Genomic DNA, 27,442 nt, shown 5'->3' with positions numbered 1-27,442 from the left:
GCAAGTGTTGCATGCATCCATTTCTGTGGTGAGTGAATGTGCCACAGAAGAAACAGAAACAGACAACTTCCATGAGGTTTGTTTGTTTTGTTTTTTAATTAATAACTTCTTAGTTCAGGAAAAAAATAAATCACAAAAGAGAACTGGAAGAACTACTCTCCACCTTCTTTATAAAAGAACCTTCTCAAAGAGAGAGACTATATACCTTGTTCACCACTATGTCAAACCCTATCATAATCACCTTGGTTTTCACAACATCTATTCTACCACATTTCATGCTCAGCTTTCAAATATCTCTTATAAAGGAGGTGGGGGTGTGCTTTAGACAGGTTAAAAATATGCTGCACCTTTACAGTATTTAAACAATTACACCAAGCATAGTTCATACATTTATCACATTAACTATCACCTGGTAACCATACATTTAAAAAGGTCTAATGTATAGAGTATGTAATACCCATGACAGATACTCTTATTTACTTAAGAGCATATAAAGATCAGGATTTATTCACCCTCCCCATCTGCAAGTTAATTTCTCATCTCTTCCTGGTACAATAATAAATGACAAAAAATCCCTTCATTCCATTGCACTACCGCAACCCTATATGCATAGAAAGGCAGATTAATTATCTGTAACAGGGAAAAGGAAGAGGGGTTTATAAAAGGAATCTGAAGAACCTCTACTGCACAGGTAGTTTAGATGTTAAGTACATGAGTTTTGTTGTTTGGTTTTTTCCCCTCATTTTCTTTTCTTAAAGTCACATAATATATCCCTATATAAACATAACTTGAGTAAGTGCAAGCGAGGTTGTACATAGTACTGTAGACACATTATTCTTGACCAACAAAAAAAATTCAGCACAAGAGGCTTGAACACTAGCACAGTGACAAGTCTATGCTGAAAGCCCATCTGGGGTGTGGGAAGTGGTGAATGAGAACGCAAAGCACATTTCTGCATATAATGTGCTTGATCTCCACAACTGCACTCAATTTGCTACATGCACAGCCAGAGATGAAAATGAGATCAAAAACAGCTGGGAATGGTTGTCCTGAGAAGATACAATAACGATTAAAAAAAAAAATCTAAACATAAAATACAAATACAGAAGCAACAGAACATTGTTAATAATACTAAAAGACAGAAACACACTATTGTTGTTAAAAGAAGTTTCAAGTATTATTCCAGATCCAATTTCAGTCCTACTCACAGGAGAAAATGCCCAGAGATTAGGAAGAGAAGTCCACACCAAGGTGTATTTTTAATAGCATACGGGCATGGTCTACAGACCCATCCTTGCGACAGCTATTTTCAAAAATAAAAAACTAAACAGAAATGCATCATTCTAATTAGCATTCATATTAAGATGTGCATTACTGGAAATAGTTGTTTAATTCGCTGACACCAGTAGACATGATGTGCTGCATCATTTGTGCTCCATTATACCACAAGATTTTTGTGTGTACACTTTTTAACATTGAAGTATAAATCCTGCTCATAAAATAAGGCATAATTAAAAACAACATGGTATCTACAGAGGTAACTTTGTATGCTTTCTTCTCATTCTGTTTCACTCTTCTAGGTAATGATGAAAGAAAAATTGGTCCCGGTTGAGGTTTGTCAACATTAGCTATCAGACTATGATGAAACAGATTAGATCATATCAATTTGGGGGAGGGGCTGTGTTAGGATTTTTTTTTTTTTTTCCTTCAAATGATGCTCAGGACGTTTCCTGAATGAGCTCTGCAGAAGGCATGAAAATAAAATCTACACTTTTTATGTCAGTGACACCAGTGTTCCCCTTCGTCATCCCTATCCCTACACAGAAATGCCTCCATATTGCTACAATTTGTCCAAATGGAATTATTTTCTGTAAGATTGTTCCTTCCAGTAAAGCTGCTATATTCTGTTTTAAATTATAGCTTTTTCTACATTTTCACCAGTGTATGCATGCTAGAGAACAGCTGCATGGCAGAGGTACATATTTAGCATATGGTATCAAACCAAAAAAAAGAAATACAAAAAACAAACCAGTGTATCCTACTGGCTGCTCTATGTCAAAAGCACTGTTTGGTCTTCTGATATAAAACACTACAGAAGTAATATTAGCAGAAGTCTGTTCTGCTTCAAGTATTACCCCAACTTTAAATGTTATTTTCAAACTTTTGTGCAATTACTTTTGTAATTTAATGTGAATAAAAACATCAACACGACTAAACTAAGAAAAGAAACTGTACTACTTCCACTATAACACTGCACATATGGTAGAAGCTTTAAGTTGAAACAGCTGTTTAATGGACGGAATTATTTTTTTAAAAAGTGAATATTAACATAGTTTCTAGCCCAAATGCAACAGGTAGTGACAAAACATCAGACTACCGCAAAATGCAGTTACAAATATACACTGACAATTTCCTTCTTAAATATTAATGGCTCTTGAAATATCCATCAGATACTTTTACAAAACATTTCTATTTTAAGTCTAAGGATTTTTCTTAGTTTCTTCACAAGTAGTGCAAATACACTCCTTATTCTTAGGTCTTCCCAAGATATGGCTGGTTTTTGCGTGTGTGATTTCTGTTTCTGTTCTTCACTGAAGTGACACAGGGACACTGTAGTCGTGAGGATGGAATGCAATGCTTGCTGGACTTTGTTGGAAAAAAAAAAATCTACCTTATTTGTGTACAGCTGTAAAATTCTACAAATTAAAAAGTTCGCACCAGATTACCTGATGCAAAAGTTATTGATTCCCTGCTATGGGGCAACTGAGAAGATCCCCTGAAACCTTAAACTGTACAAGCAGTGTTAACAGGTTTTTGTCCCCTCTCTACAGACTACAAGTATTCAGTTCTTGAATCGTGTTTGTTCACAAATGTGATTGAATTTCCTGAAATAAAAAAACCAAAAAGTATTAAAATATAACAAAGTTCTCAGAAGTCAGGCAACAAAAAAGAGTCAGCATCTTTCACAGGATAATTTAAATGTTAAACAGTTTAAAGCAGAACATTTACACACTAACATAGCTGTTTTTCAAAACCTGTTTAGATTGTACTCTACTACCATGTTATCTGTAACAGGATTTTCAACATCTCTCCTGCCTAACCCTTGTTAGTTTTATTATGCATGCAGAAAACCTGTTACTAAATGCATTCCTCTATACTTCTGCATATACTTCAAACCCAGAAGGCAATTAAAACAGGAACCAGTAAGTTAATTTTGCCCTGTGAGACACTAGTAATTTTTAGTAGACAGCATCACACAAGTCACTAGGAACTAGAATTAACCAAGCTAATGATACATTTCAACATAAACATGTCCTTTCACTGGCTTAGAATCTTCTGAAAAGAAGTTTTTCTCATTCTGCATTATTTAGGTTTTATGGGAATGGCAATCCTGTCTTCATGACTTAAATAGACAACACAATTTTGTATGAGGCACTTCTTTCCAATTCTCAAAAACATCTCACTATTTATTCTTTGTTTTTCTCTTACTTGGGTTATGCATCCCCTGATACATAACTGAAACAGGAGTTGGTGTGTTGAGTGTGTATATATGTACATATGTGGAAGAGATGATGCAGAAGAGACCATGAATAAGAAACCTTGCTTACATAACCAAACTACTTCGCAAAACAGTTTAGCTCAACAAAAGAAACCCGTAACTGGTTATCTAGGAGGTTTTATGGATTATACTTTTATGGATTTTAGGAACTAAGAGCAGCATCCAGTAAAGTTCTAGGAACAGCTAATGCATGAAAGAAAAAAGGAGAAGAAAAAAGGAGAAGAACCCCGAGTTATTTCTATTCTAGGTGGAATTATGCACCACAATATGAACAAAGACAACTGGTGAGTACTTTGATACTGAATTAACTCTCTAACATTTCAGAACAAAATCTCCTCTGGGAACACAGACAGTCCTGTAACGTGAAGTTACAGATAGCAGTGGTACTTTGAATTACATTTGCAACTTAAATCCCAAATTATTTTTTTTTAAGTTATTTGACAAAACCCTCTGAATTTGTAAGACACAGGGGATGAATATTTTACAAATCTTTCTTATGATCTGCTTGCTTGAGCTGTACAGTCTGGTTATTTGCAACCCATAGTACCTTAAATATTAAAGGAATTATGCTAAGTGTGTATGTTCATTGCAGTATTAGAAAGATACTGCAGAATCTACTATTCATTAAAGCAATTTCTCAATAAAGGGTAACAGCTCCTCTATCCTAAATTGCACTGAGAATTTAGAGAATTATTCATAAAGCAAGAAGGATATTTTTACTGTCCCTGGAATCAGTTAGCTCTTCAGTAGATTATTTTTGTTTTGTTTTACAAATCTTTAATATTTGTCTTACCACACGTACATGAATGAATGAAATTGCATTGGTTATCAGTGGCCTTGATTTTTTTTTTTAATCAAGGACCTTAATTTATTTTGGATGGACATTTCTCATGAATGACCAGATACCAGGAGTCCATGTCCCCTAGATGTATTAAAACACTTAAGAAGTAGAGGGTTAATCTCTTTACAGGCTCAGTATTTCATTTTCACCATAAGCCAAATTGCTTGGGTCAGAGGCATAAGACCTAGAAACTCCTCCAAAACCAGGAACTTTTAAGCCACACCAGGTTCCTAATGTTACATGTTCCAAACTTCTCTTGCTTCTCTTGTTGCAAATTATTCCCACCAAGTTTTCCCCCTTCAAAGTATGTTGCACTTCACTAGAAAGGTCTCGCATAGTTTCAAGTGGAAATTGCACAGGGTTAATTATCATATATACAGTGTTTTTAAGAAGCACCCAGACAGGAGCAAATGAGAAGCTGCTTCAGCGTAAGGAACGAAGGAGAGCTGTGGGTGGAAAACAACATGCAAGAAGTGTCAGCAATGGGTTGCATCAACTTACAAGTGCTAGCGGTGCCCTTCTGACATGCACGAAGGGCTCGTTTCAAAAAACAAAACGACAAAAAACACCCCCAAAGCTCACCCAATTTTCCTTATGCTGCAACAGTGTTACTCACGCAATTTCTGGCACTTCAAAGGTTGTTTTTTTGTAGTTTGTTGTTTGCTTTTTTAAAGAAACAAAACCCCAAACCACTTTCTGAATTGTATAACTTACATGGCATGATGTGCTTTGACCTGAGTTCGACAGTTGCGCCCCCAGTAGCAATCAGGACGTGATGTGACAGTCACTACAAAAAGAGAAAATGAAATTCTACATTCATTACAGAAGTCATTAAATAAGGTGATGTAGATTATTAAGACACTGCTCATGGTGGTTACTCATCAGAACAGGCTTTGTAGAGAAACAAGACACGATTGGCAAGAATGATTGTAAACTATATTGGTTCACCTTTCTAGAAACAAAGCAAACACTTAGTAAAGGACAAAAAAAAAAATCATTCTGAATATCAGGCTCACACAGACTTACAATGAAGGGATTTGGTTCTCAGTGCTGTCAAATGAAATTTTACCATTTCATTTAACAGAGATGGACTTCATAGTTTAAGACACTAGGCATATATCTAGATACATTTCCATATGAAAGAAAAAATTATTAATTTGGGCAGAGTGTGTTGTTCTTTCCCCACTTTTACATATATTAACTCAGCTGACTAGCAGGCCATTACACTAAAATGAAAAGCAGTACTAAGGAGAAACAAGGTAGACTGACTGTCTCTCATTATGCACAGCAGCAGAAGCAGAGATCTCAAGAGTTAAAGACAGGGAAGCTGTTGCTAACAACAGGAACTAGATGGACAAAAGTAACATTTAAAAGTAGACTGTTGGAAGAGCTTCTGTTCCCAACAGATTTAGGATTGAAGGAGGCACAGTTGCTTGCATGCTATTTTATACTAAAACTGTAAATGCAAACAGATTTAGAATTAATTTATGAAAACATTCTTGTTCCTAGTTGAAAGCTGGTAAAATGTGAAATTGTTCAGGAGGTGCATCATTTGCTGTATTTAAATGGGAAAATAAATTAAACTACAGCAATGAGTTCCTGTTGACTATATTCTGGATTTTACTGAATTCCTCTTTTCACTATGCAGATATATTTATTCCACAAATGAGAAATCATACTGAAAGAAAAGATTCCATTAGGGAGTCTGACAATAACTATACACAAATTTTTCACCTGACAAGTAAAGCAATCAGCATATTAGCCCTGCAAAGAAATTTGCACTGGGCTACACGAAGGTGCCAAAAAACCCAAGGATACAAGGATAAAACTGACTAACTCTTTAAATGACTTTTCCCCCTTACTGTGCAAAGCAATCCCCACCTGGCAATTCAGCAACAGGAATATTCTGCCTGTACTGGTAGGCAAGTTCTCGAAAGCTGCGAAGGCCACAACAGTAGCAAAGCACTGTGTTCCCAGTAATTCTGTAATCTGGGGAGAAAACCAGTTGGTACAGAATGTCAGTGTAAGGCTTGAGAAATCAGATTTAACAAAAATTTCATGATGGCACTGGTTATGTACACAGAACTTCAAACCTCTTGATAATATTACTGAGTTATATATAGACAAGGAGCTATACATGTACAAAAATGAACATAACACATACCTGACAACATAAAAACTCCTCTTTGAAGAGCTAAGAGACTTTCGTTTAACATATTTTTCCATGTCAAACCCCTGGATGCCAGGTAATCCTGAAAAGAGTAACGTAAGTGTTTAATCTAGAAAAATCCCCAACATTAGAGTTACCAAGACATTTACACTCAAATATTTCCAAATCTAGATCTAACTAGGTTTTCAAAATGGGTTGCTGCTGATTACAGGTAAAAATTAAGTATCTTTAACTTAATTAGCATGATACTTTTGTATCATCAATAAAACTGTCCACTCAGTATCTTTTTTTCAGAAGATCCTCATTTTGCCAAAAGAATTCAAACAGAATCATGTCAGTCACACTCTCATTTACCTTAAATCAAGACTTCATACAGTTTACCTAATGTAGATAACCCCATTATGGTATGGACAAAGTATTTTCCTTTAACTTGTATGGGAAAAAAATATTTAACAAGCCTTGTTTTCCTGGTATATTTTACTTAATTATTTTTCTCTTAATTAATATTTTGGATGTTATACTTTAGGCTGTAGAAACTGACTTCCCTAAGAAATACTTAATGAGAGTAAAATCTTTTTATGATTTAACAACCATACATATCTGAATTCTACAGTGTGTCTATCCATCATTTAAAGTCAAATTCAGAAGTTAGGTCTAGAACCTTGTCCTTCTTGGCACCTGTCAGACATACGTGTTGGAGAAATTAAACATCAGGATTGCATGAAAGTGATTTTTTTGTTGTTGTTGTTAATTTGGGTGGTATGGGAAGAGCTGATGCTAAATGGAATGTATCTCCAGAATATGACTCCCTCTTACACAAAGACTAAAAGTCAAATTATCACCCCAAAATACTTCCAATCTAGACACAGTAACGATAATTTTGGTCCAGCTGAACATTCAGGGTTCATTAAATGTGCCTTTTAGAATCAGGTGCTGCAAGTGACATAATGCTGCCACTGTAACTGTTAGGCAGCACATCATTATCATTTCACGAGTGAATACATCTTAAACTTTGTACATTTATTATTATGCATCACACATTATGATTTTTAAACATACCTTTAGGATATCTGACTCGTAGTGGTTGTTATTTAGGACTCCATCTAAACACTTATCACCAAGATTTATTTCTAATCAGAACAAGAAGAAGAAAAGTTACTATTTCTTTCCCAACCCCATGGCCCTCACACATTTTCTGAAGGTTCTTCTGTTTCCTGAAATAACATGCACAGACTCATGTGAGCACCATGGGAATGACTGCATTCAACATACATTAAAGCATGTGATATGTAACTTCCAGTGGCAATCAGCGACAAGACATTGTGATTTTACAATTTCACCTTTAGTGCACAAACACTACTGCTAATCTGCACAAATTAACAGTACTATTAAAGCATATTCCATTAGCTTCAAACTGCAGCCATGTAATTTCAACTATTTTAATTTAGTTTTTAAAAATGTCTAATACTTTGAGTTTCACAAGTCTGCATGTTTAAGAGGGTAAGGTTCTATTTTAATCAGTTAACATCAGCTGTTCAGAGCTCTTGCATTGATTTGTATGATTCTCTTACTAGGCTGAAATACACCATAATTCTTTTTATACATGAAAGCACTGTGCTCAACAAGTGTAGTTTTCAAGCCCAATATGGTATGAAGACAAGAAGTTAAATTCTCTCCAAATTAAGATGCATACCACTCAAGAATTTTTTATATTTGTGATGTGAGGACAGAGCCTTTGTTTCCTTTTGCATCACTGTGCTAAGAACTAATCTATTATATTTCTTAAATTACCTAAAGTTCAAGACAGACAGACATTATTGCAAAGTGAGCAGGTGCATAAGAAAGATTATTCCACAATACCACAGAATGGTGCCAAACAGCCAAAACATGCCATCCGAGTGCAGCCCCAGTATAAGTGACAGAAGGGTTGCAGACAAACTGTACCTGTAAAATAACAAAAGAGAACCCCTGTAAGGAACTGCATGCAACAAAACTCAACAATTAATTTTATAAATCAACAACAATAGAGCCCTGATAAGCTTGGTTAAAAAGAAGTACAACTTTCTAATTTAAAATACATTCTCTAGAGGAATAACAAATTTTATAAAGGAAGATTCTTTCATGCTATCACTACAAGAGTCCAGATAAAGAATATTCAAATATAGAACAGTCTTCAAAGTAAACTTAATTAAAAATAAGGAGAGATTTAGTTCTATAGCCAAGATTAAAAAAAATTTTTAAGAAAATACACACATTGCTGAGGAGCAACATGAGGATTCTGTTCACGCTCTGCTCTTCGGTCAGGCATTGGCTGAAAGCAGCAGGTGCATATTACATGACTTCCTTGAGCAGGACACACATATTCTTGAACAGCTGGATGAGGTAAAACAGAGAAAAAAGGATAGACTGAACAATGTACACAATTGCAATCTGGACTAGGAATCTTAGTGAATACTAGCAACATAAAAATCTGAAAGTAACAAGCAAGCAATATAATTTTTACAAAGATTCTATAAAAGAGCAGAAAAATAGCATTCAGACTTTTAAACTATGTAGGTGTGTAAAATATTTCAATATGTAGAACTGTTTAAGAACTATCAGCCATCAGCAATGTATTTTGGACAGCCACAGAAAAACCATGGTCAAATCTCATGATATTTGCGAAGACACCAACGCGCAGTGGTTATACTCTCACAGTACTATGAAACTGAGCTTGCTTAGTTCATAACAGGTGTATGAGTTGTAGAATTTTAGTATTGCACTACTGGGAAGATTCCACGACACTGACCTGCAGGGAAATTGGCAGATGTAGATGGTGCATCTCCCAGTGCTTGCATTTCTCCTGCTTCTGTCTCTTGGCCCGTGCCAGGCAGAGTTGGAACAGAGTGTCTTCGATACCCTGGGCACTGTCTGCATACTATATATGGTTGACTGAAAGAATAAAATAAGGTCATAGGAAATCACACCCAACAAACGCAAATATAACTCATATCCCTATGGTAGACAGGGTGGGTCATACTTTCAAAATTGAAATTTGGAGTTTCTTCATCCAGTAACATATGGAAGTTTACATAACTCAGTACATCACAGCTGGGAAGACTGCTGTAGTTGTAACAGATTAAAACTTTGTATTTTGTAGTATTCCCCAGGTAGTTTAAAAAAAAAAGGAAAGAGAAAAAGAGCAGTCTGACTGGAAGCAAGATGAACAAGAAAGAGAGGAACAAAGCTGGAATAATTATCTACATTAAGAGTCCTTCTGTTCCCCCTCTACACACAGCAAAAAACATTTGCTGTTGGAAATAAAGAGGAAATATTTTGGTGCCTGGGAATCCCTAGGTCAAGCATCAGCTGCCTCAGTACCACACACCTGGTGAAAGCAGCATTCCAGACACTTAAGAAAGCACAATCACTGCAGCTGTACTCATAGCATCATGGACTGTTACATCTCCTAACAAGATCTTAGCCAGAAAGTTTTCTGTTTTCTCTAAAGCAACAGAAAATTCGTAACTGGAAAAGGTAATTTCACACATCTCATGTGAGGCTCTTGAACAACTCAGGATAGAACTGTTGGTCATAAACTGAATCTTGCTGGACTTTTAGGAAGTTCTAATTTTAATTATTTGTTGTTGACTGCTCAAGGTTCAGTAGGATGGCCAGCAGAATTGCCAAGATAACTACTGCCAAGAATGAACTTACCTGAAAACAAAAGTAAGATTAATGCTGCCAATGATCATGAAAACACTATTAGCAATAACAGCTTTTGTGAAACTAAATCAGTTTGTAGGTTTGTGCATTCAAACATATCATATCATAGAATCATATCATGGAGTGGTTTGGGTTGGAAGGGACCTTAAAGATCACCTAGTTCCAACCCCTGCCACGGGCAGGGACACCTTCCACTAGACCAGGTTGCTCAAAGCCCTGTCCAACCTGGCCTTGAACACTGCCTTCTGAGGCACTGACACTGAGCTTCTCTGGGCAACCTGTGCCAGTGCCTCACCATCCTCACAGGAAAGAATTTCTTCCTTATATCTAATCTAAATCTAAGGTCTCCCCAGAGCCTTCTCTTCTCTAGGCTGAACAACCCCAACTCTCTCAGCCTGTTCTCATAGGGGAGGTGGCTCCAGACCCCTGATAATCTAATTCAGTGCACAACTTAAATAGACATACCTGATATCTGAAGATTCACTGTCTACATCTGACAATTCCAATAAATCTTCAGAACTTCCTTCCTCGTCTGAAAAAGATCTCCGCACCTTAGGCTGCAACATGTCTTGAGTAATTTTGTTTCTAGCATCCATGCTACGTACATCGTCTTCATTACGACATTTATCTGGCATGAGAACCAAATTCAAGTTTCAAGAGGAAAAAAAAAACCAACTTACATCTCTTATCCCCACCCTACTTTATTAACACAGTTATGATTATTGTGTTTTCATTTCCATAAAACCTATTTTTGGATAACAGAGTTCCAGAAGATCTTAGTTAAATTCCCCTCTCTGTTAATGGAAGCGTAGTATCAGGCAACTTAAGCTTTGTTTTCAAGAGGCCATGATCAAAGTTAATTAAATCCATATTCAAGTATATTTTTTAGAAGTATCTCAGTTTAGGTGGCCTAATCATTCAGTATGCTCTATTTGATAAAAATGATATCCTTCTTATGATTAAGTAGCAAAATACAATTAAGAATTCTTAGCATACTTATAGTATGAAATCACCTTCAATTCTCACTAGTATTTGAAATATTACAAGTTATTATGTCATATTAAATACAATTGTTTTCTTACAGCCATGTCAGAGAAAACAGCAGAGTAATAAAACATACATAGAAATTTAATAGACAACAGTTTGTGCATACATCAGTTATGCACCAATGTGTGAAACACATGAGATTCTGTTACACACACTGTTCAACTTGCCTGGATGCTGAATCAGATAAGCTTCAACCAAGTTGTTCAATATGTGATTTTTACAAATACGTTCTACTGGACAACGACAAGTTGGACACAGAGAAGATCTTTCCATCCATCCTGAGTAGCAGGCAGCACAAAAAGTATGCATACAAGGCTGCAAACTGGAAAACACAAACATGAAAACAATGAAAGAAATGGAGTCAAAACACAATTTTTTCATTTTTCAGATACATTCATAACACTCAAAAAACTGTTTAGCGTTAATTTGATTATATAGATGGGGGGCGAAACGAGGACTCAGAAACGCTTGTGAAAACCCTAAATATCCTGTCTTCCTTAAACAGTTGTCACCAAACTTCTTATATTATTAACACATAATTACCGCTTTTGCCAATCATACATACCTTACACAGTCATGCAGCAGTTCTTGGCAGATAATGCAAGTTAATGTTTCTTCCATCTTATCTGGTTTCATATTTGATGTTTTTGCATCTTCAGAGCCAATTTTAATTATACATTCACTTGGAGCTGCTGGTGAAAGATTTGGACGAGCATCTTCATCTACAAAGACAGGAAATTCCACAGTATGTAGGGGTTTTTTAAGTTTTTTAAAATTTATTTTTATTTAACTGTTAAAAAAGACCTGAAAGATATACACTGATTCACTGTTCACTGGAAATAGTCCCACTAAAGGTTCTTGCTCTACACATAAAAGCTTCTGCTCCTGAAGACATTATTTTCACTGGACCAGAAATCAAGTCAATAAGAAAAAAGAAACAAATTGAAGAAAGACTGATGACGGCTGACCTGACTCAACTGTGGGGGGGGGGGGTGGTGGTGGTGGTGAGGAGGAGAGTGGAACAAAGAGGACTTTTGCTTTTCTTATTTAATATCATACTAAAACATAAAACAACATTGTGAGGAGGAAAAAAGTTACCTATCCCCTACTAACATAAACTTTCATAATCTTCCAGGTTTGATGTGCATGCATTTTGAATTTATTTTATATTAATAAAGAAAAATAAGCACAGATCCTCATGCTTCTGTTAATCTCACTGGGCTTCTATGAAAAATGGACATAGCTAAGTTTCTAAGTTTTTTAAACTAACTTTCAAGAATAACATCAAAATAAAAGAGTGCAGGGTAGGTTGCACAATACTGTAGTATACTAGCCTCCTTTTAGTTTCTTCTTAGCAGGTTCCAAACCTTCCTCCTCCCCTGTCCTTTGAGAATCTGATTCTGCTTTTTCTTTGTCAGTGATTTCTGAAGTGATTGCAGAAGTTTCAGAACTCAGATCCAGCTTTTCATGTTCTTCATGCAGTGCTCTTAGACACACAGATTCTAAGATGGGGAAAGCAGGCACAGGAGTGAAAACTGTGGATTGTGATCCTGAAAAATAAAAACAGAAACATGAACATAGCTGCATGGGATGTGGGGAAAAAAAAAAAAAAAGTACTCAAACACTGATAATGCACACACATAATCCAAACATCTGAACAGGAAGTAGAGCAAAAAAATTAATGTCTGCATGACTATACTAAATACATTCTGAGCCAACCTGACTAATTGGAAGACCTGAGGGGAAACAGGCTATCAATTGTGTAACCCTACTTAAAATCCCCATTCCTCTTTAAATTATAGAGTATTTATTCATAAAACTGTTATCCACACCAGGTCTTCCTGACAAAGGTGCCAGGCAGGGGATTTACGCAATATTGAACAGGTCAGGATCATTGCAGAGGGCAAAGCTTTTTCATAGGAGAATGTTTAGAAAGTCCCAATGAACTGTTAACAAATGCCATTTTCTAGATAGCCGTTCTTGCTCCAGTTCTGTTGTAAAAGTTATGTGACACTGTGGTATTACACTTAACAAGATAATGCAAGATACTGGACTAGGGATCCATGTGGTATATTTTGGCCTCAGAACTCTAAGCAAGGGAAAGGGGACTGGCAACTGGCAGCAGTAACAGTGACAATTAGAGTAGTTTCTCAGAGTGACTGCATGAGTGCAAGAACCCATATCTACTTACTTTGTTATATGAGCCACATAGATTTGCTAAGTTTTCACCAGTGCTCCACTACAAAACTGTACTGTAAAGATAGAACAGTTTGGGATTTATGTGCATTTTCTGCCCCTCTGTACATACGCAATTCTCACAATTGCCTTAATCATCCATCAGGATTTACACTGCCTACTCACAGAGAGAAAGTTAAAATGCACATATTCACGTGGTACTTTCACTAGAACGTCACAAAACAAATGCTAAAAACCCAGATAGGGGTAACAGATTATCTGTTAAAATTCAAAACTGGAGTAACAGTTGATGGGATATCAAAAGCTTTAAATACTTGACATAAATAGATGTTTAAATTCTTACCAGATGTAGAAGGATTATCCTGCTGAACAGATGCAGACTCAATAAGAGAGGTAGAAGAAGCATTAAAGAGGTTAGATGTAGAAGTAGATGGCTGTGGTTCCTCATAGCAAGACTGAGTAGGTGATGGTGATGAGGTAATTTGGGTCTCATCATTACTTCTTCCTGTATTTGAGGTATCTTTGGTCACATGGCATTGGTTTTCTACATTAACTTCTACAATTGGAAGGGAAGAAAGGAAAGAAAAAGATCTATGTGACAGTCACCACATTATGGCTTCAAAATTTCAAGGAATCAAACTCTCTTGAGAGGGTTACATTAGTCATCAGAGCTTAGCTCTTCATGGATCTTGAATTACTTCCTTACCTACTGGTTCTTGAGTTGCATCATGTTTTATGTTTAAGGATTCATAAAGATAAGCAACATCTGAAAGAGATGAAAAAATATTGACCAGAATCTTTAAACAAAAAAAATCACTAACCTTAATTTCACATAAACATCTTCTATTCACTAGTGGCTGCTGCCCCAAAGTGTCTGACAATAGAAGAGGCAAATGAGAGGTCACCTCTATAGTACCACGCTAATACTCCTACTTAGGAGGCAATTAGGAACAGCACAGCAAGATCTTTTCTTCTCAGGAAACTAGCCAGAGCCGCTTTTGTGTGTGGTTTAGCTTGCGCTAGTCATGGAACCAGAGACTCAATAATTTCTTAAACCTAAAATCTGCTCTGTGTCAGAACAAACTGTATTTTTACTGATACTTGAATGAAAGTTCTTTGAAGCTTATTATTTCTGAGCTCACTTCTCAACTTCTTCAATCAATTTTATTTAATTTCTTTGTGAGATACATGAACACTCAAAAATACAGATTAAGACATGCCATAAATTTCATCCAGAAACTAATTTATTTTCTATTAATAAAACCAACTGGATAATATCCCTTTCTTCTCCATCTTACTTCAACCTAGTACAGTTCCAAAGATTCCCCCAACTTCCTACTTTTTTCCATCTCCAGCCACCTAGAAGAAAATAAGACTCCCTTAGTTTGTAGAAATCCTTTTTCTGATAAAAAGTCAGAGTATTGTCTCCTTCAGAACTACTCAGAACGGCCAAATAGGCATGCCAAATCTAAATTCTCTCTCCGTCTTTAAAGATGGAGAAGCTGAAAAAGCAAACTGGAAGCTTGCTAATTCTTTTAACTCAAACAGAAATCAGTGATTCAGTTCATACAAAGTACCTGGAAAATTCACATGAGTTCTTCTAAATAACATCAACTGCAATAGTGCCATCTTAGAAAGGTTTTGCGAGATAAACAAGCCATACAGACAAATATGGCTTACCACTCCTTCTTTTAACATTTTTAACAGACAACATAAATCTGTCTGATCTATCTGTATATATATTAACAGCAACTTCATAAAGGAAGTATTTCAGTAGTGACTATGTATGGATCTAGAATTTTTTAGATTAACAGTTCATATGTCTATTACTATATGAAAATTACAAATACAATCTTGTGTTGTTATTAAACATGATGCTGTAAACATATCTAATACTACACCCTCCCATCTCCCAGTATATCCAATTATCTTCACAATAATAGGGGAGCTTATGACCATACAAAGTCTGTCCACCTTAAAGTTCCACTTCAGAGCTATCAAAAACAGTAACGAGAATTAACATTTAAAATGCCTCTTTCATCTAAAGCCTTTTCCAGAAAGTGAGTGCTCTCTACTAAAATTTAAATATTGCACACTTCACACTTAAAAGAATTGCATTCTAATGGACAGAGCAGTCAGCTGGGGCACAACAATAAATGTGTAAAAACAGAGCTTGTGCATTCCCTCTCTCCCCCTCATTTATCAAAGTTGAACCCTATCTGTTATTTCATAATATTGAGCAATTAAATTATTTCTGTAAATCTTTTCAGTCGGCATTGAATTTAATGATCCTGTATAACTGAATGAAATTGTATGAAATGAAAAGGTATGAAATTAAAATTTTGCTGCCTCAATAGTTATCATTTCCCAAATCATTTATGAACAACTTTAAGACAGATGACACCACAGATCATTCATGAAATATTTTATTAATTTCGTTCCATTGCAAAAACTGAGCATTTACATGTAAACCTTGGTCCCTGACTTATACCCAGTTAACACGTAAAAGAACATTACTTCCTGCCCAACAATAGCTTGGCTTATTTAAAAACCTTTGAGGAAAGGCCCCCATTAATTTATTTTTTTTTAAACCTAATTATGTTATTTCAATTACATCATCCTGAAAAGAATTCCTGAAAAGAATTATATGCATGTGAGTCATGATTCTTCTTTAAGGCCACACAAATATTTTTCCAGGTTTACTAATTCTGCTTTCACCACAGGGCTTTCCCTGCCTCCCCCATATTTTGCCTCTTCCCTCTTTAAAACAAAAAAACGCCAACACATAAGAAAAGAAAAAGCTTTTGCAGCCTTTCCTTCTGGTGCCAAAAATTGCTTCAATGTGATATATAAAGTATCACTAACTACCCCAGCAATTTGACTTCTAAAAGAAGCATTGGGCATGTGATCAGATTCTCATTAGTTACCATTCCATGCATTAGTTCCTCCAAAACTACTTATAGGCACATTTCAATTTCAGACAGTTGCTCAGACTTGTCCATGTAAAAACTGGCACATCCATGACCTCTTCCACAGAGACTTGTTTTTAAACATTAGCAAATTATTTGTCTTAAAATTGACTAAGTAATTCTGTTTCATTTATATTGATATTTATTTTCTCTCATGACTCCAAAAAAAAAAAAGACTAATCATGCCATTTAAAAAATATCATTTACTTACTATTCTCTGGCTCATTTTTTCTGTAAACAACATAGATCACATCCCCAGTCTGTAAAGGGTATGTCTGCTTCTTAACCACTTTCAGTTTATTAATTACTGTCCCATTAGTACTGTAAAGAGAAAGAAAAGATAACTTAGCATAAATGTTTTCATAATTACATGGGAGAAGGAAGGGAAAACAAAAGATACTTTTAGGAAAGAAAAGCTATTGACTCTCAAAAAAAAAAATGTAAGCCAGGATTTAAAAAAAAAAAAAAAAGTCCAGAAACAAAAAATTTCTCCCAAAGCCAGAAGTGCAGACCTACTAGGACTTCAAAGTTCATTTGCAGCTACTGGTAAAGAGATGGTAGCTGACCAAACAGACAGACAAAAGATCCCCGACACTTGGCCAGTGTTTCAAAATAATTAGATGATTGTACAATAATCTCCACCCTTTATAAAACAGGAAAGGACAATAGGAGTTCTATTCTAAAAGTTCTAGGTTATGTTTTCCAATTAACACTGGGAATCTCCTAAGACATTCTGCGACAAAGGAACTTTTCCTGTACTGTCAGGGATGCCATGTGGCATTAATTTTCCTCCCCTCTTGCTTCAAATAGTAGAAAACCTAAAATTCTGAGGTTACTTAGAGTGTTTGCAGCTCAAAAGTGAGTAGTAAGGTAGAAAAAGTTATACACAATTAAAAGATGAGCTGCAATGAATTATTTTGATCTTGATAAAAACTCCAAGACTCATAGAAGAAATTAAATTGGGGAAGAGGAAAACACAGAGCATTGCTGATTAATGGAGGTATCTCCTTCACTATGGGTGATGTTTTATACAGAAGTTATCAGTGTTTTCTAACTCGGTCAAGTTATTTAAGTACTGAATAATTCCAGCTCAGCTCCAATAAGCCTCTTTCAGGGCTGCAGCATTTTAGAATTTCAGAGTTCTGCCATTCAAAATCTCAGCAATTAGTACTAAATATAAGCGAACAGAAAGTCTGTTTTTTTCCCCTCAGCAGAGCAAGCTGCTGCATGAAATAACAGCAAACCTCTGCTGCCACCTCCTGGAGGCCACCACTTGTGCCCAGGAGACAACAGCCTTCCTCAAACAGATCAGTTTTGTGGAGGAGAGGAATGGTTATTTAGAAATAAGCACCTTCCCTTCTCATTATTTTTCTTTTAAAAAGCAACCTGGAAAAATCTCTTGTCATTTAGTAACATGAACAGAGAAAGAAAACTAGAACTTTGTACTGTTTTGGACACAAAGTCAAAAGCATTACATTAAAAAGTCAAAAGGAAAAGCAAGCCCTTTTGAATCACTACAGCAAGTCTTGATCCCTTAAGGTATCAGTTCTTGCTCTTACCTCTGCAACTGCTTTCACTATCTACATGGTTGAATCAACTAATCCAACATACATAACAATATAAAAAAATTATACTTTAAACATCAAGAAACAAACAAAAATCTTTGGGTCACATTGATATTTGCTCTATTAATGAATCTGCAAGCTTCTATAAACAACAAAACTATTTTAAGCTTGCCTTTTCACCTCATGCACACAGATGCTGACTAGCCTGAAAGACATAAGCACCAAAGAACCAGCAGAACAGACACATCACTAAAAGAATGCCATAGTTTATCAATTAGGAGGAAAAAAGAATTTTAGTCAGTCTGTCAGAAACTGTACTAATTTTTAACTTAACATTGATGCTAGTGATAATATATTAAAAAGATTATGTCCAAGTAAAAATTGCACCTCCCTCAATTGTCAAAGAAACACTAAAGCTTACAACAGTCCCTGAAACCTGTCAGAGGTCCTTTAACAAAACTAGGAAACATCAAATTTGACCTCCTTATTTTTCCAGAAGGCAAAACAAAGCATGCATCTCCCATCTGCCCTAAATGCTTTAGACCTTCTTTTGTAATAAAACAGCTAAATTCAAATAACAAGAACTGTCTCTTACTGAGGTTTAGCTTCTACAGGCAATTTCTAGTCCCAGTATTTCACTAAACATAAGGAAAAAATGTCACAACAATGTATTTTATGAAGCTGTTCTGTCATGATTGCCAAGTTCCAAAATGGTTATAAGGGACAATAATTCAAGTGAGGTATTCTTGGGAAAAAAACAAAACAACAGAAAAACCCATCACACATCTAGCAACACTCGTGCTTGGTCTTACGAGACAAGCTTGCAGAAATAGGTACCCAAGACCCTAACTGTCAAATTGACAACAAATAGCCAAATCTTTTCAGTTCTGCACAGTTATAAAAACTTCAGTGATGGCTAATTATTTGGCACCCATGGACCCAAATGAAGTAGAAATAAACTGATACCACTTAACAGAGAAAACCATAAGCTTTTCTTAAATACACTAGCAAACTGAAGTAGCTGTATTTTATATCTTAGCCAATAATCAAAGGGAAAAAAAAAATCCAGCTACACCAGATAATTGTATTAGTGTTTCATTTCCAATTTCAGGCTTTAGCATGAGGCATTTAACAGAGATATGGGGACATATCAGATTAACATTGTGGGTATTTTTTAACCAGATACACATGATAAATTATGACATTTGGATATTCCTCTGATGTTTTAAATTGAAGATCCCCATAAAATAAGTAGAAAGTACAATGAGAATCCCAAATCTGAAGGCCATCCATTAGGACTTAAGATTGAATCGATACCAACCGGCTGTATAATTTTTGAGGTAGAGAAGAAAAACGGAACTATTGGATATAAATTGTCTATGTTGTGAAACAATGTCACAAAAGGTCCCAATGCCATTTTTCTAGAGTGGAAGAAAAAAAAGTCAGGCCTTGACTCAATTCCAATGTGGTTGGTGATTCTACAGTTTGATTAATGAACCATACACCACCTTTACTTCCCGATCCCAACTGTTGTGCAGAATTGATGTGAACAGCTACATTTCACTCAGAACAGACTTATTTTTGAAGTAGGTGAATGACCTATGTGCTGTAAGATACTTTGGTATCCTTCTGAGAAAAATGCCAGTGTGTTACTTTTCTAGTAATTACTAGTGTCCAACCAGGAAAATAATGTAATTTATGGTAAAGCTTCTGGATTAATAGTTTTAACAGTTATCTGGTATTTAAATGCATACACTGTAAATGGAAATGAGTTTTGAATTCTATTAAGTTACAGAATCCCTTCTGCACTGTGTCATTCTCCATTCTTTTAATGTTCACAGAAATAATTTTGACTGGTATGGTGAGGAGAATTTAGTAGCGTAAAGGACACCAGCACCAAATCATCCTCCGATTTACCGACAGAAAGGGAATATCTGCTTTCCTGTCACAAGTATCAGTCTTGTGTAAATAGTTTCCTGCTCTGAAATGTCACTTACTACTTAGAAACCTTCAAAAAAAAAAAAATTCCTAGAAGACAAGAGGAGAATTTGAAAATTTCTTTTTCAAAATGGAGAATCTTATAATTGCTGTTACTTAGGGCAAGCCAACTACTGCCTCCACTCTTAGGTCAGCTTGTATAATCTGGTTTCTTTCAAGCAATATAAAGCAACTAAGTGCACAGTTTGGAAAATACAGCAGAAACATACCCCAAAAAAGGGCGAGTCTGTAAATATTTTATTGTACTATTTGCTAACTCCTGGCTTTTGTGTTTCCAAACTTCTATGTACTCAATAATTTTGACTTCTCTACACATTTTCTTTCACCTGCAAATTTATGGTAATTCTTTCGCAAGTAGGTCCAAGAACTCATTATGCTACCAGGGAGATAAAAAACAGTGTTGGCTGTCTGCATATATTTGTTGATATTCTTTGGTTTAGCTACAATACAGAAACAAAGTCCACTCAGTTCAACTGTACCACACTAGCTGCCTCCCTCAATGCATTCCTCCTCACCAGAAAATTCTGAGCTTGACCACAGCAACATTTCCAAACTATTTTCCACTTGAGAGAAGAAAAAGCTGACATTGCAGTATTTTTCTGGGACTCTGGGCATCTGTGTTGCCAACTCAAACAATCAAAAATCTTCTTCTTTTAACCTGCTTAATTTTTTGGAGCTCATGTGATATTTGGCACAAGCATTGGAAGACTGAGAAGAACAGATAGTCTTCTGCAAGTAGTCATACCAAACCATTTAGTCTCTTGACTCAGCAAATGGTAGCCACACTATCAACTCACAGGCAAGCAGAACAGATAAAGGATCTTATTCTTTTTTGTTAAATACATAGAATGTGACATGCATAAGCAGCTACTTGGTAGTACTTTGCAGTACTCCACAGATGCAGCCTTTCTATTACACTACCACTATAACAAGCCCCACCTTTTCATGAATATATTATATAGAAAATTAAAGTTAATTTGGCTTTGCTAGTTTTCTGCCAGCTGCACCTTCTGCCTCAGGGTGTGTGTGTGTATAGGAAAAAAAAATAAAAAGGCAGGCAGGAATGTTTCTGCATCATTCACAATTTCTTTAGCTTGTATTATCATGACATTGGTCTAAACCAATTCTACCAGCTACATGCAACTGAAACTAGGAACGGTTTCTTAAGCTTAGATTTACAGCTATGCTCTGAGACTGCCATAATAGGCAAACATGGTTTTATTCACTGTTTAAAATGTCTTGAAATTTGGGATAATACTGGAGAGTAACAATTATAAGCCATTTCCTAGACATGCTAGCTAGGCCTGATATTTTTCCCTAAAATTTAGCATTCCATCCCACAGCTTCTGGGAGAATAGGCCATCCAGGGATCTATCCAGGGACCTATCCTAGTTACTTTCTTTAGCTACAACCAAGAAGTGGAGAGGAAACACACCCTCAACAAGCTTGTGGATGACACCAAAGTGGGGGCAGAGCTGGGCTGACATTCAGAGGCACTTAGGCAGGCTAGAGGAATGGGCTGACAGGAATGTCATGACATTCAGCAAGGACAAACCCTAAATCCTGCACCTGGGATGGAATAACCACCTGCAACAGTACAGGCTAGAGACCAACCAGGGTTCTTGGTGGGTCTTATGACTAAGCAATAAGATCATACACCTTGGACTTATGCCTAGGCTTAAGTCAGCAGCATGCCCTGGCAGTGATGAAGCCCTACAGCACACTTGGCTGTATTAACAGGGGTGTAGTCAGAAACTCAAGTGAAGTGATTATTATTCCCCTTTACTTGGAACTTGTTAGTCCACATCTAAAATATTACATCTAGTTTTGGGTCACCTAGTACAAGGAAGGTCTTGATAAACTCGAGCAAGGCCAGCAGATAGCCACCAACGTGACCAGAAGGCTGGAGCACAAGACCTATGAGCTAAGGGGCTAGGGGAACTGTGCTTGTTTTGCCTGGGAGAAGAAGGCTTGGTGAGCAGGGGACCCAAGAGCAACCAACCTTCCAGAAGCTATGAGGAAGTTACCAAGACAGAGACTGGTACTTTACTGAAGTGACAAAGGTTGTAAGTTGAAGCAAGGAAGATTCAAATGGATGCAAGGAAAGAAAAAAAAAAAAAAAAAAAATCACTGTGAGGATAATTAAGGTGTAGAATAAGGGTCCTGGAAGGTTACAGAATCTCTGTCCTTGGCGGTTTCAAGACCTGACTAGAGAAAGCCTACACAACCTAGCCTAAATTCAGTCCATCTTTAATAGAGTTTGAACTAAGTCACTTCTTGAGGTCTTCTCCAACCTGAATAATCCTATATGTTCTGTTTCACTTGAGGAAATAAAAAGAAATGCATAGCCCATGTAAATATCTGGAAGAGAGTTCCTCACCCTGAAGATGACTCCTTTTAATATCAACATAGCTACTAATTGTTCAAGAGACAGAAAAGGGGCAGAGGTGCAAAAATTCTGCTGAAAGAAAATCGTCAATTAAAGCTCATACATTCTGCCAGTGCCCCCCCAGACTGTTCATGCCATTCAATTAGACAGTTCAAAGGTTTTTCAGAATATTCTTGGGAGGGATTTTTGTCAATGGCTGAACGGGTATTTGATTCTAACCCTGAGCTACCAGAACAATATATTTAATTGCATTCTGGTACGTTGGAACAGGGATTCGGCATGATACCCTTCAAAACCTCAAGTGTGAAATTTCCTCTTTATGTATGTACATCAATATATTTTGAAGTGTCTTCTTTGTCTTTGGATAAAACTCCTTCCAGACATGAAAAATGAGGGGAGCTGGCAGAAAAGTGTTATTTGTTTCTTTACTGACTGCAATAACCTGGCAGAAAAAGAATGTGGTTTACAGAAGCATTTTAAAATGTCATGGAGTTCTTGAAATGTAATAAACCAGAAGCTTTTGGCAATTTTAGAAAAAAAATCCTGTCAAAAATGAAGCAGATGAAAGTTTGAAGAGGGTTACAATGTCTTCCTAAGAAATACCCTTCAATTCAAATTCCTCTCAAATTTTAAAAAGGAAACTAGAAAACAAACTAAAATCCACTGGAAACCACCTACAACCCCTACAGTGCTATTTGTACTCCCACAGTATCCTTGGAACTCTACAGGAAACAGTCTCACCAGTATAGCGAGTCCACTGGCCTTCAATATGCGAAGTAGTATGTAATTAACTTTATATACTAAAAGTAGTTCCACTAAATTAGCTTAGCTTTTTAACAGTAGTTCCAGTGAAGTATGTGCTTATATCTTTCTCCATGAAGGGCTTTAGTTCTCACAGGCCTAACTTAACACAGGAACACCCAGAAAAGAAAATAATCATTCTGGTTAAATGAAAGAAACAAAACTGAAATATCAATAGTAGAAATCTAGCAAACATCTCTTATTATTAGACTGAATAGGCTCTAATCTCTATCTGACATGCCCACCACAACTGATAGACTACTACAGTACTTATGCCATATAGACTATGGATATTTTGAATACCAGAAAGATGTATAACAAGTACAGATGTTTACTCCACATCTATTTTATGCTTTGAGATCATCACTGCAGGTATTTTCTTCTCTACACAAATGCCTGAAATGAGGCACACTCATGCTTACAGATTGTAAGAATGCTGGCATCACTTTTTTCACAAGTCTAAATAAATGTGCTACAGAACTATTACATCAACAGTATTTTTCATCCAGTAGACTACTAATTGCTTTGTAGAGAAAATATTTAGGAAGAGCCAAAAAAACAAATAAAAACAAGCCTAGGTGTAAAAGTGGGGAAAAAAAACCAAAAAAAAGAGAATGATTTACTATTGATGCCTCAAGCAATACACAAGATTTTTCTTCACAGACTAAAAGGAAGGTAAGAGTAGAAGTTCACAGAAGAACCAACCTTGTATCTTCCAATGACACTTGACCAGATTCTTCATCCACTATGATTTTACAGTGATCTCCAGACACCAACTTGTTGCCAGGGAAAGATAAGTCACAGCCTTAAAAAGAAAGCAGATTTTCCAGTGTGCTTAAAAATACACATTACACAGACAGATCAGCATTCTACATAGCTATAAATGCACAACAAACTGACTCATGTACATCTGCAATAGTTCAAAACTTCTACTGGCACATAGGCAGCAACACAATCTAGTATGTGATACATAAATATAAGCTGTAAAATAGTCCCATGTTTTGATATAAGCTTATTTCAACCATTTCAAGGCATTTTAGTTGTGCCCCCCCCCCAACCTAGTCCTTACAGATGGAAATCAAATCACAATTACTCTGTTCTAGAGTGGCGCAGAGATAAATTCACACAAATTTGAAGCGTTCATTCTAAATTCTGGAGGCATACATAACACTGAAGGGAGATTAAAAATCCAGACTAAGATTTAGGGATATGCAAAAGTACAATGACAAGGTTGACACGATGGAAACCTTCCTACCTATGGCTCCAGGGCTCTGAGCAAATCTAGTATTTTTACTTCACTTTAACATTGAATGTTTAAGGTAATGCTCAAAGTTCCCTACTAATCTCTTGCACAAATGACTCAAAGTACTTGCTTGCACAAAAGTTATAATTAACAAACATGATTCACTTCCACCTATTCACGTTATATCTCAGCCTGCAAGAACAATGTATCCAGAGGGAAAGGAGCCACTACACATGCTGGTGACAGTTTGTCACCATCTACTCCTAATAGTCAAGGAACAATCAACAGCTAGAGTGGTAAGTGTTGCCACACAACTTGTGATGCTCGGAAGCCCACTGAAAGTGAGTAGACTAAGTTTTATTCAGGAGCATGCCAGCATTTTCATTCTATTCTAGAAAGTTAGCTGTTCATATGGGAGCAGGAAGGACAGAATGCTCTAAACAAGCATGTCTAATGCTCCTGGAGATCTTCTGAGCAATACTTATGACCCAAAGCACCAATCATTATATTAATCCATTAGCAAACAGTTACAGATGCAATAGAATATGCAAAAATTAATCTTTTTTCTGCAAGATAACCCTCAACTAGACCTCGATTTGAATAATTTACCTACAGCTTAGGTAATGATAATCAATCTAAGTGATGTAAATAGGCAATCATTGTTCCTACAATACATTATCTGAATTTCTCATAGAGCTATAGCATCTGGTGTTTGTTCAAGACCATTTACAGTGTGACTGGTCAGTCAGCTAGCTTGAACTGATGAACGGGAAACTGAAAATTAGTGCTGTCAGGGCAGAGTAAAAAAATTAAAACACTGTGATGACTGTTTTAACTACAGTAAGCATGAAATCCTTTAAAATAAAGGCAAGCAGTAGAAGCCCTTGACTCTGGGAATAAAGCTTTCAAACCCGCTCAGAAACTTTCAGTACTTTTTGGCAATCTTCATACGGCCAGAACAATTAAGGGCTTTTATGTGGGCGTTTTCTTTTCTGTGAAGCACAAGCATTTTGCACTGCAGTTCCAACTTATTTTAACACAGAAATGAAATGAGAACGTAAACAGGACTGATACACATAAACTCTTCCGAATCAACAATTGTTTTTTTCTTATTTGTACACACTATCACAGACAACCTAAAAGGCATATTCGCTTTTAAAGGTACACATGCCACAAGTTGGTAAAAAAGGTCAGTGTAAAACGTCCTCTTCACACAGAGCCAAGAGGTAAATTAGGAATAAGGGACCGCCTGGCAAGCACCTCCAACAGTTGAAAGCACCAAACCCAATTAGTTTCAGTCCACCTTCCAATGTTTTGAAGGCCAGGAGGGGGGAATCACTGCTGTCCCCCGAACACCGCCCTATGCCAGCGCAGTGTGTCCCTGTCCCACCTTTTTTCCGACCAATTGTCCATTCTCTTTTCAACAGCAAGACGTGCGGCTCTGCCTCATCAGCACCCAGCCGGATGAGCTTCCCCCAGGGCTGCTGCTGCTGCTGGCTCTGCTCGCCTCCTTCCGAGTGCTCCATTTGGATTCACATCTGACAAAAACAAACAAAGCGAACCCAAACCCCACCATCACCCAGCACCCCGGGGGGAGAGGGCTCGCTCGGGCCCGGCAGCCGCCTCCCCCTCCCGGGGGCCAGGCCCAGCGCGCCACCGCCCCGCAGCCCCTCACACCCCGGGAGCTCCCCCAGCCCCTGCCCTGCCCGCTTCCTTTTGTGCGGAGTTGGAAAGCCCTCCCCCTAGGCCACTCGGCCCCCCGCAGCCAGCCCACCCCCTTCCCTTCGCCCCCACCCCACAGGGCCGCTCCCCGCCTGGGGAGGGCGGGAGGGGAAGCTGCCTGGGGCGGCCGGCCTCCCTCCCTTCGCTCACTTCTCTCCCCAACTTTCCGCCCTCCGCGCCCAGCGGGCCCCGCTCCCCCGGCGGAGAGGGGCGGCGAGGGGAGGGCAGGGGGTGCCGCGCTCCCCGCCGGCCGCCTCCGCCCGCCCCCTCCGGCCCGGCGCCCCCTCCCCTCTGCGCCAGCCCTTACACCCAGTCCCGCGGCCGAGGCGGCTCCTGTCAACAGACATTGCCACCATCAGCTGATCAGGGCTGGGCAGGGCCAGGCCTGCCATTGGAGGCGGCGCACGGCGGCCATAGAGAACGCACCGGCGGCAGAGGCGGACCTTCCGGCGCCCGCCACCGAGCCGCACGGGCTAGAGCGTCGCACTTTCCGGCGAGGCCGCGGCGCGCCGCCGTATGCGGGGAAAAGAAGGGCGATAGCGAGGCTTGGGCACCGGAGACGCCTCGGTGGACATCTTGCGTTTGGGCCGGCGCGCGAGCGGGACAAGGCGCTCGCCGCCATCTTTGTTGAGGGCAGGTCGAGCGCCTCACAGCGAGCTGCGTGTGCCGGCCGGCTGAGCTACTTTAATTGGTCACATACAGTGAAAAATAATTGTAGTTTAACTCTTCGATGTTTAAGAGTTACTAGTTTGCCGCAGTTAAATAAAAAACATACTTGCTGTTCAAGAGACATGCTTCAGAAAGAAAGTTCACGAGATCCGAGGCGGGATCAGTACCTGTTGATGGGGGTTCATGCCCGGAGGGGGCAGCGCCGGTTTTAATCTGGAGGCTCTTACAAACCAAAACCTGCAGTGACTGGTGACAAGAGCAAGCAGCAGAGCTTTCTGCACCTTAAGAATCGTCACTTCATTCTTTGTTGCCCCACCAACCACCTCATTTCAATGTCCTCCTCTACAGAAGTTGGAAATTAGGTAAAAAAAGACGCAAAGCAGCATGATCTCATCAGTTCCCCAATGGCACCTCCGTCTGCTGTGACCCTGGTCCAGCGGGGCCTACAGGGCCCATGCTCCTGGCCCCACCACACTAACCCAGCCTCTGTGGGGCCATCATGCTTATCCTTGTTTCCCCCAGGTCCCTGCTTCATCTTCCCACTTTCTCCATCCCACGGGGAGCCACC

The 27,442-nt window shown here is 37.9% G+C and overlaps 1 protein-coding gene across 3 annotated transcripts; it reads right to left on the bottom strand.

Moving 5' to 3' along the window:
• Nucleotides 1-77: 77 nt before the first annotated feature.
• On the bottom strand, nucleotides 78-26,684 carry CHFR (checkpoint with forkhead and ring finger domains). 3 transcript variants are annotated; one of them, XM_074843939.1, is made up of 18 exons: nucleotides 26,632-26,684; nucleotides 25,874-26,021; nucleotides 23,946-24,045; nucleotides 16,699-16,808; nucleotides 14,225-14,284; nucleotides 13,862-14,074; nucleotides 12,657-12,872; nucleotides 11,888-12,044; nucleotides 11,490-11,644; nucleotides 10,741-10,903; nucleotides 9,359-9,501; nucleotides 8,824-8,943; nucleotides 8,431-8,514; nucleotides 7,630-7,700; nucleotides 6,565-6,652; nucleotides 6,282-6,389; nucleotides 5,115-5,187; nucleotides 78-2,885 (listed from the first exon to the last, which is right to left on the bottom strand). In XM_074843939.1, the coding sequence occupies exons 2-18, from the start codon at nucleotides 26,007-26,009 to the stop codon at nucleotides 2,843-2,845; spliced, it is 2,040 nt and encodes a 679-aa protein (XP_074700040.1). In that variant the 5' UTR covers nucleotides 26,010-26,021; nucleotides 26,632-26,684; the 3' UTR covers nucleotides 78-2,842. The 3 variants fall into 3 exon arrangements, 2 of the variants coding, with proteins under 2 accessions (XP_074700040.1, XP_074700039.1); XM_074843938.1 differs by lacking the exon at nucleotides 26,632-26,684 and adding an exon at nucleotides 26,513-26,619; XR_012625629.1 differs by lacking the exons at nucleotides 78-2,885; nucleotides 5,115-5,187; nucleotides 6,282-6,389; nucleotides 26,632-26,684 and adding an exon at nucleotides 26,513-26,619 and having other exon boundaries at nucleotides 6,591-6,652; nucleotides 8,362-8,514.
• Nucleotides 26,685-27,442: the final 758 nt, after the last annotated feature.

Source organism: Strix aluco, chromosome 18 (assembly GCF_031877795.1).
Source record: "Strix aluco isolate bStrAlu1 chromosome 18, bStrAlu1.hap1, whole genome shotgun sequence".
Lineage (NCBI taxonomy): Eukaryota > Metazoa > Chordata > Aves > Strigiformes > Strigidae > Strix > Strix aluco.
The sequence above is the reverse complement of the archived record's forward strand: the minus strand, read 5'-3'. Positions and strand labels throughout refer to the sequence as shown.

Excerpts from the sequence above, each read along its gene's own strand:
- CHFR (XM_074843939.1), bottom strand. The coding sequence starts at position 26,009 with ATGGAGCACTCGGAAGGAGGCGAGCAGAGCCAGCAGCAGCAGCAGCCC. Across the intron at positions 10,904-11,489 it reads TTATCTGATTCAGCATCCAG|ATAAATGTCGTAATGAAGAC; the intron begins GCAAGTTGAACA and ends TTCTCATGCCAG. Across the intron at positions 7,701-8,430 it reads CTGTTTGGCACCATTCTGTG|AAATAAATCTTGGTGATAAG; the intron begins GTATTGTGGAAT and ends TGTTCTGATTAG.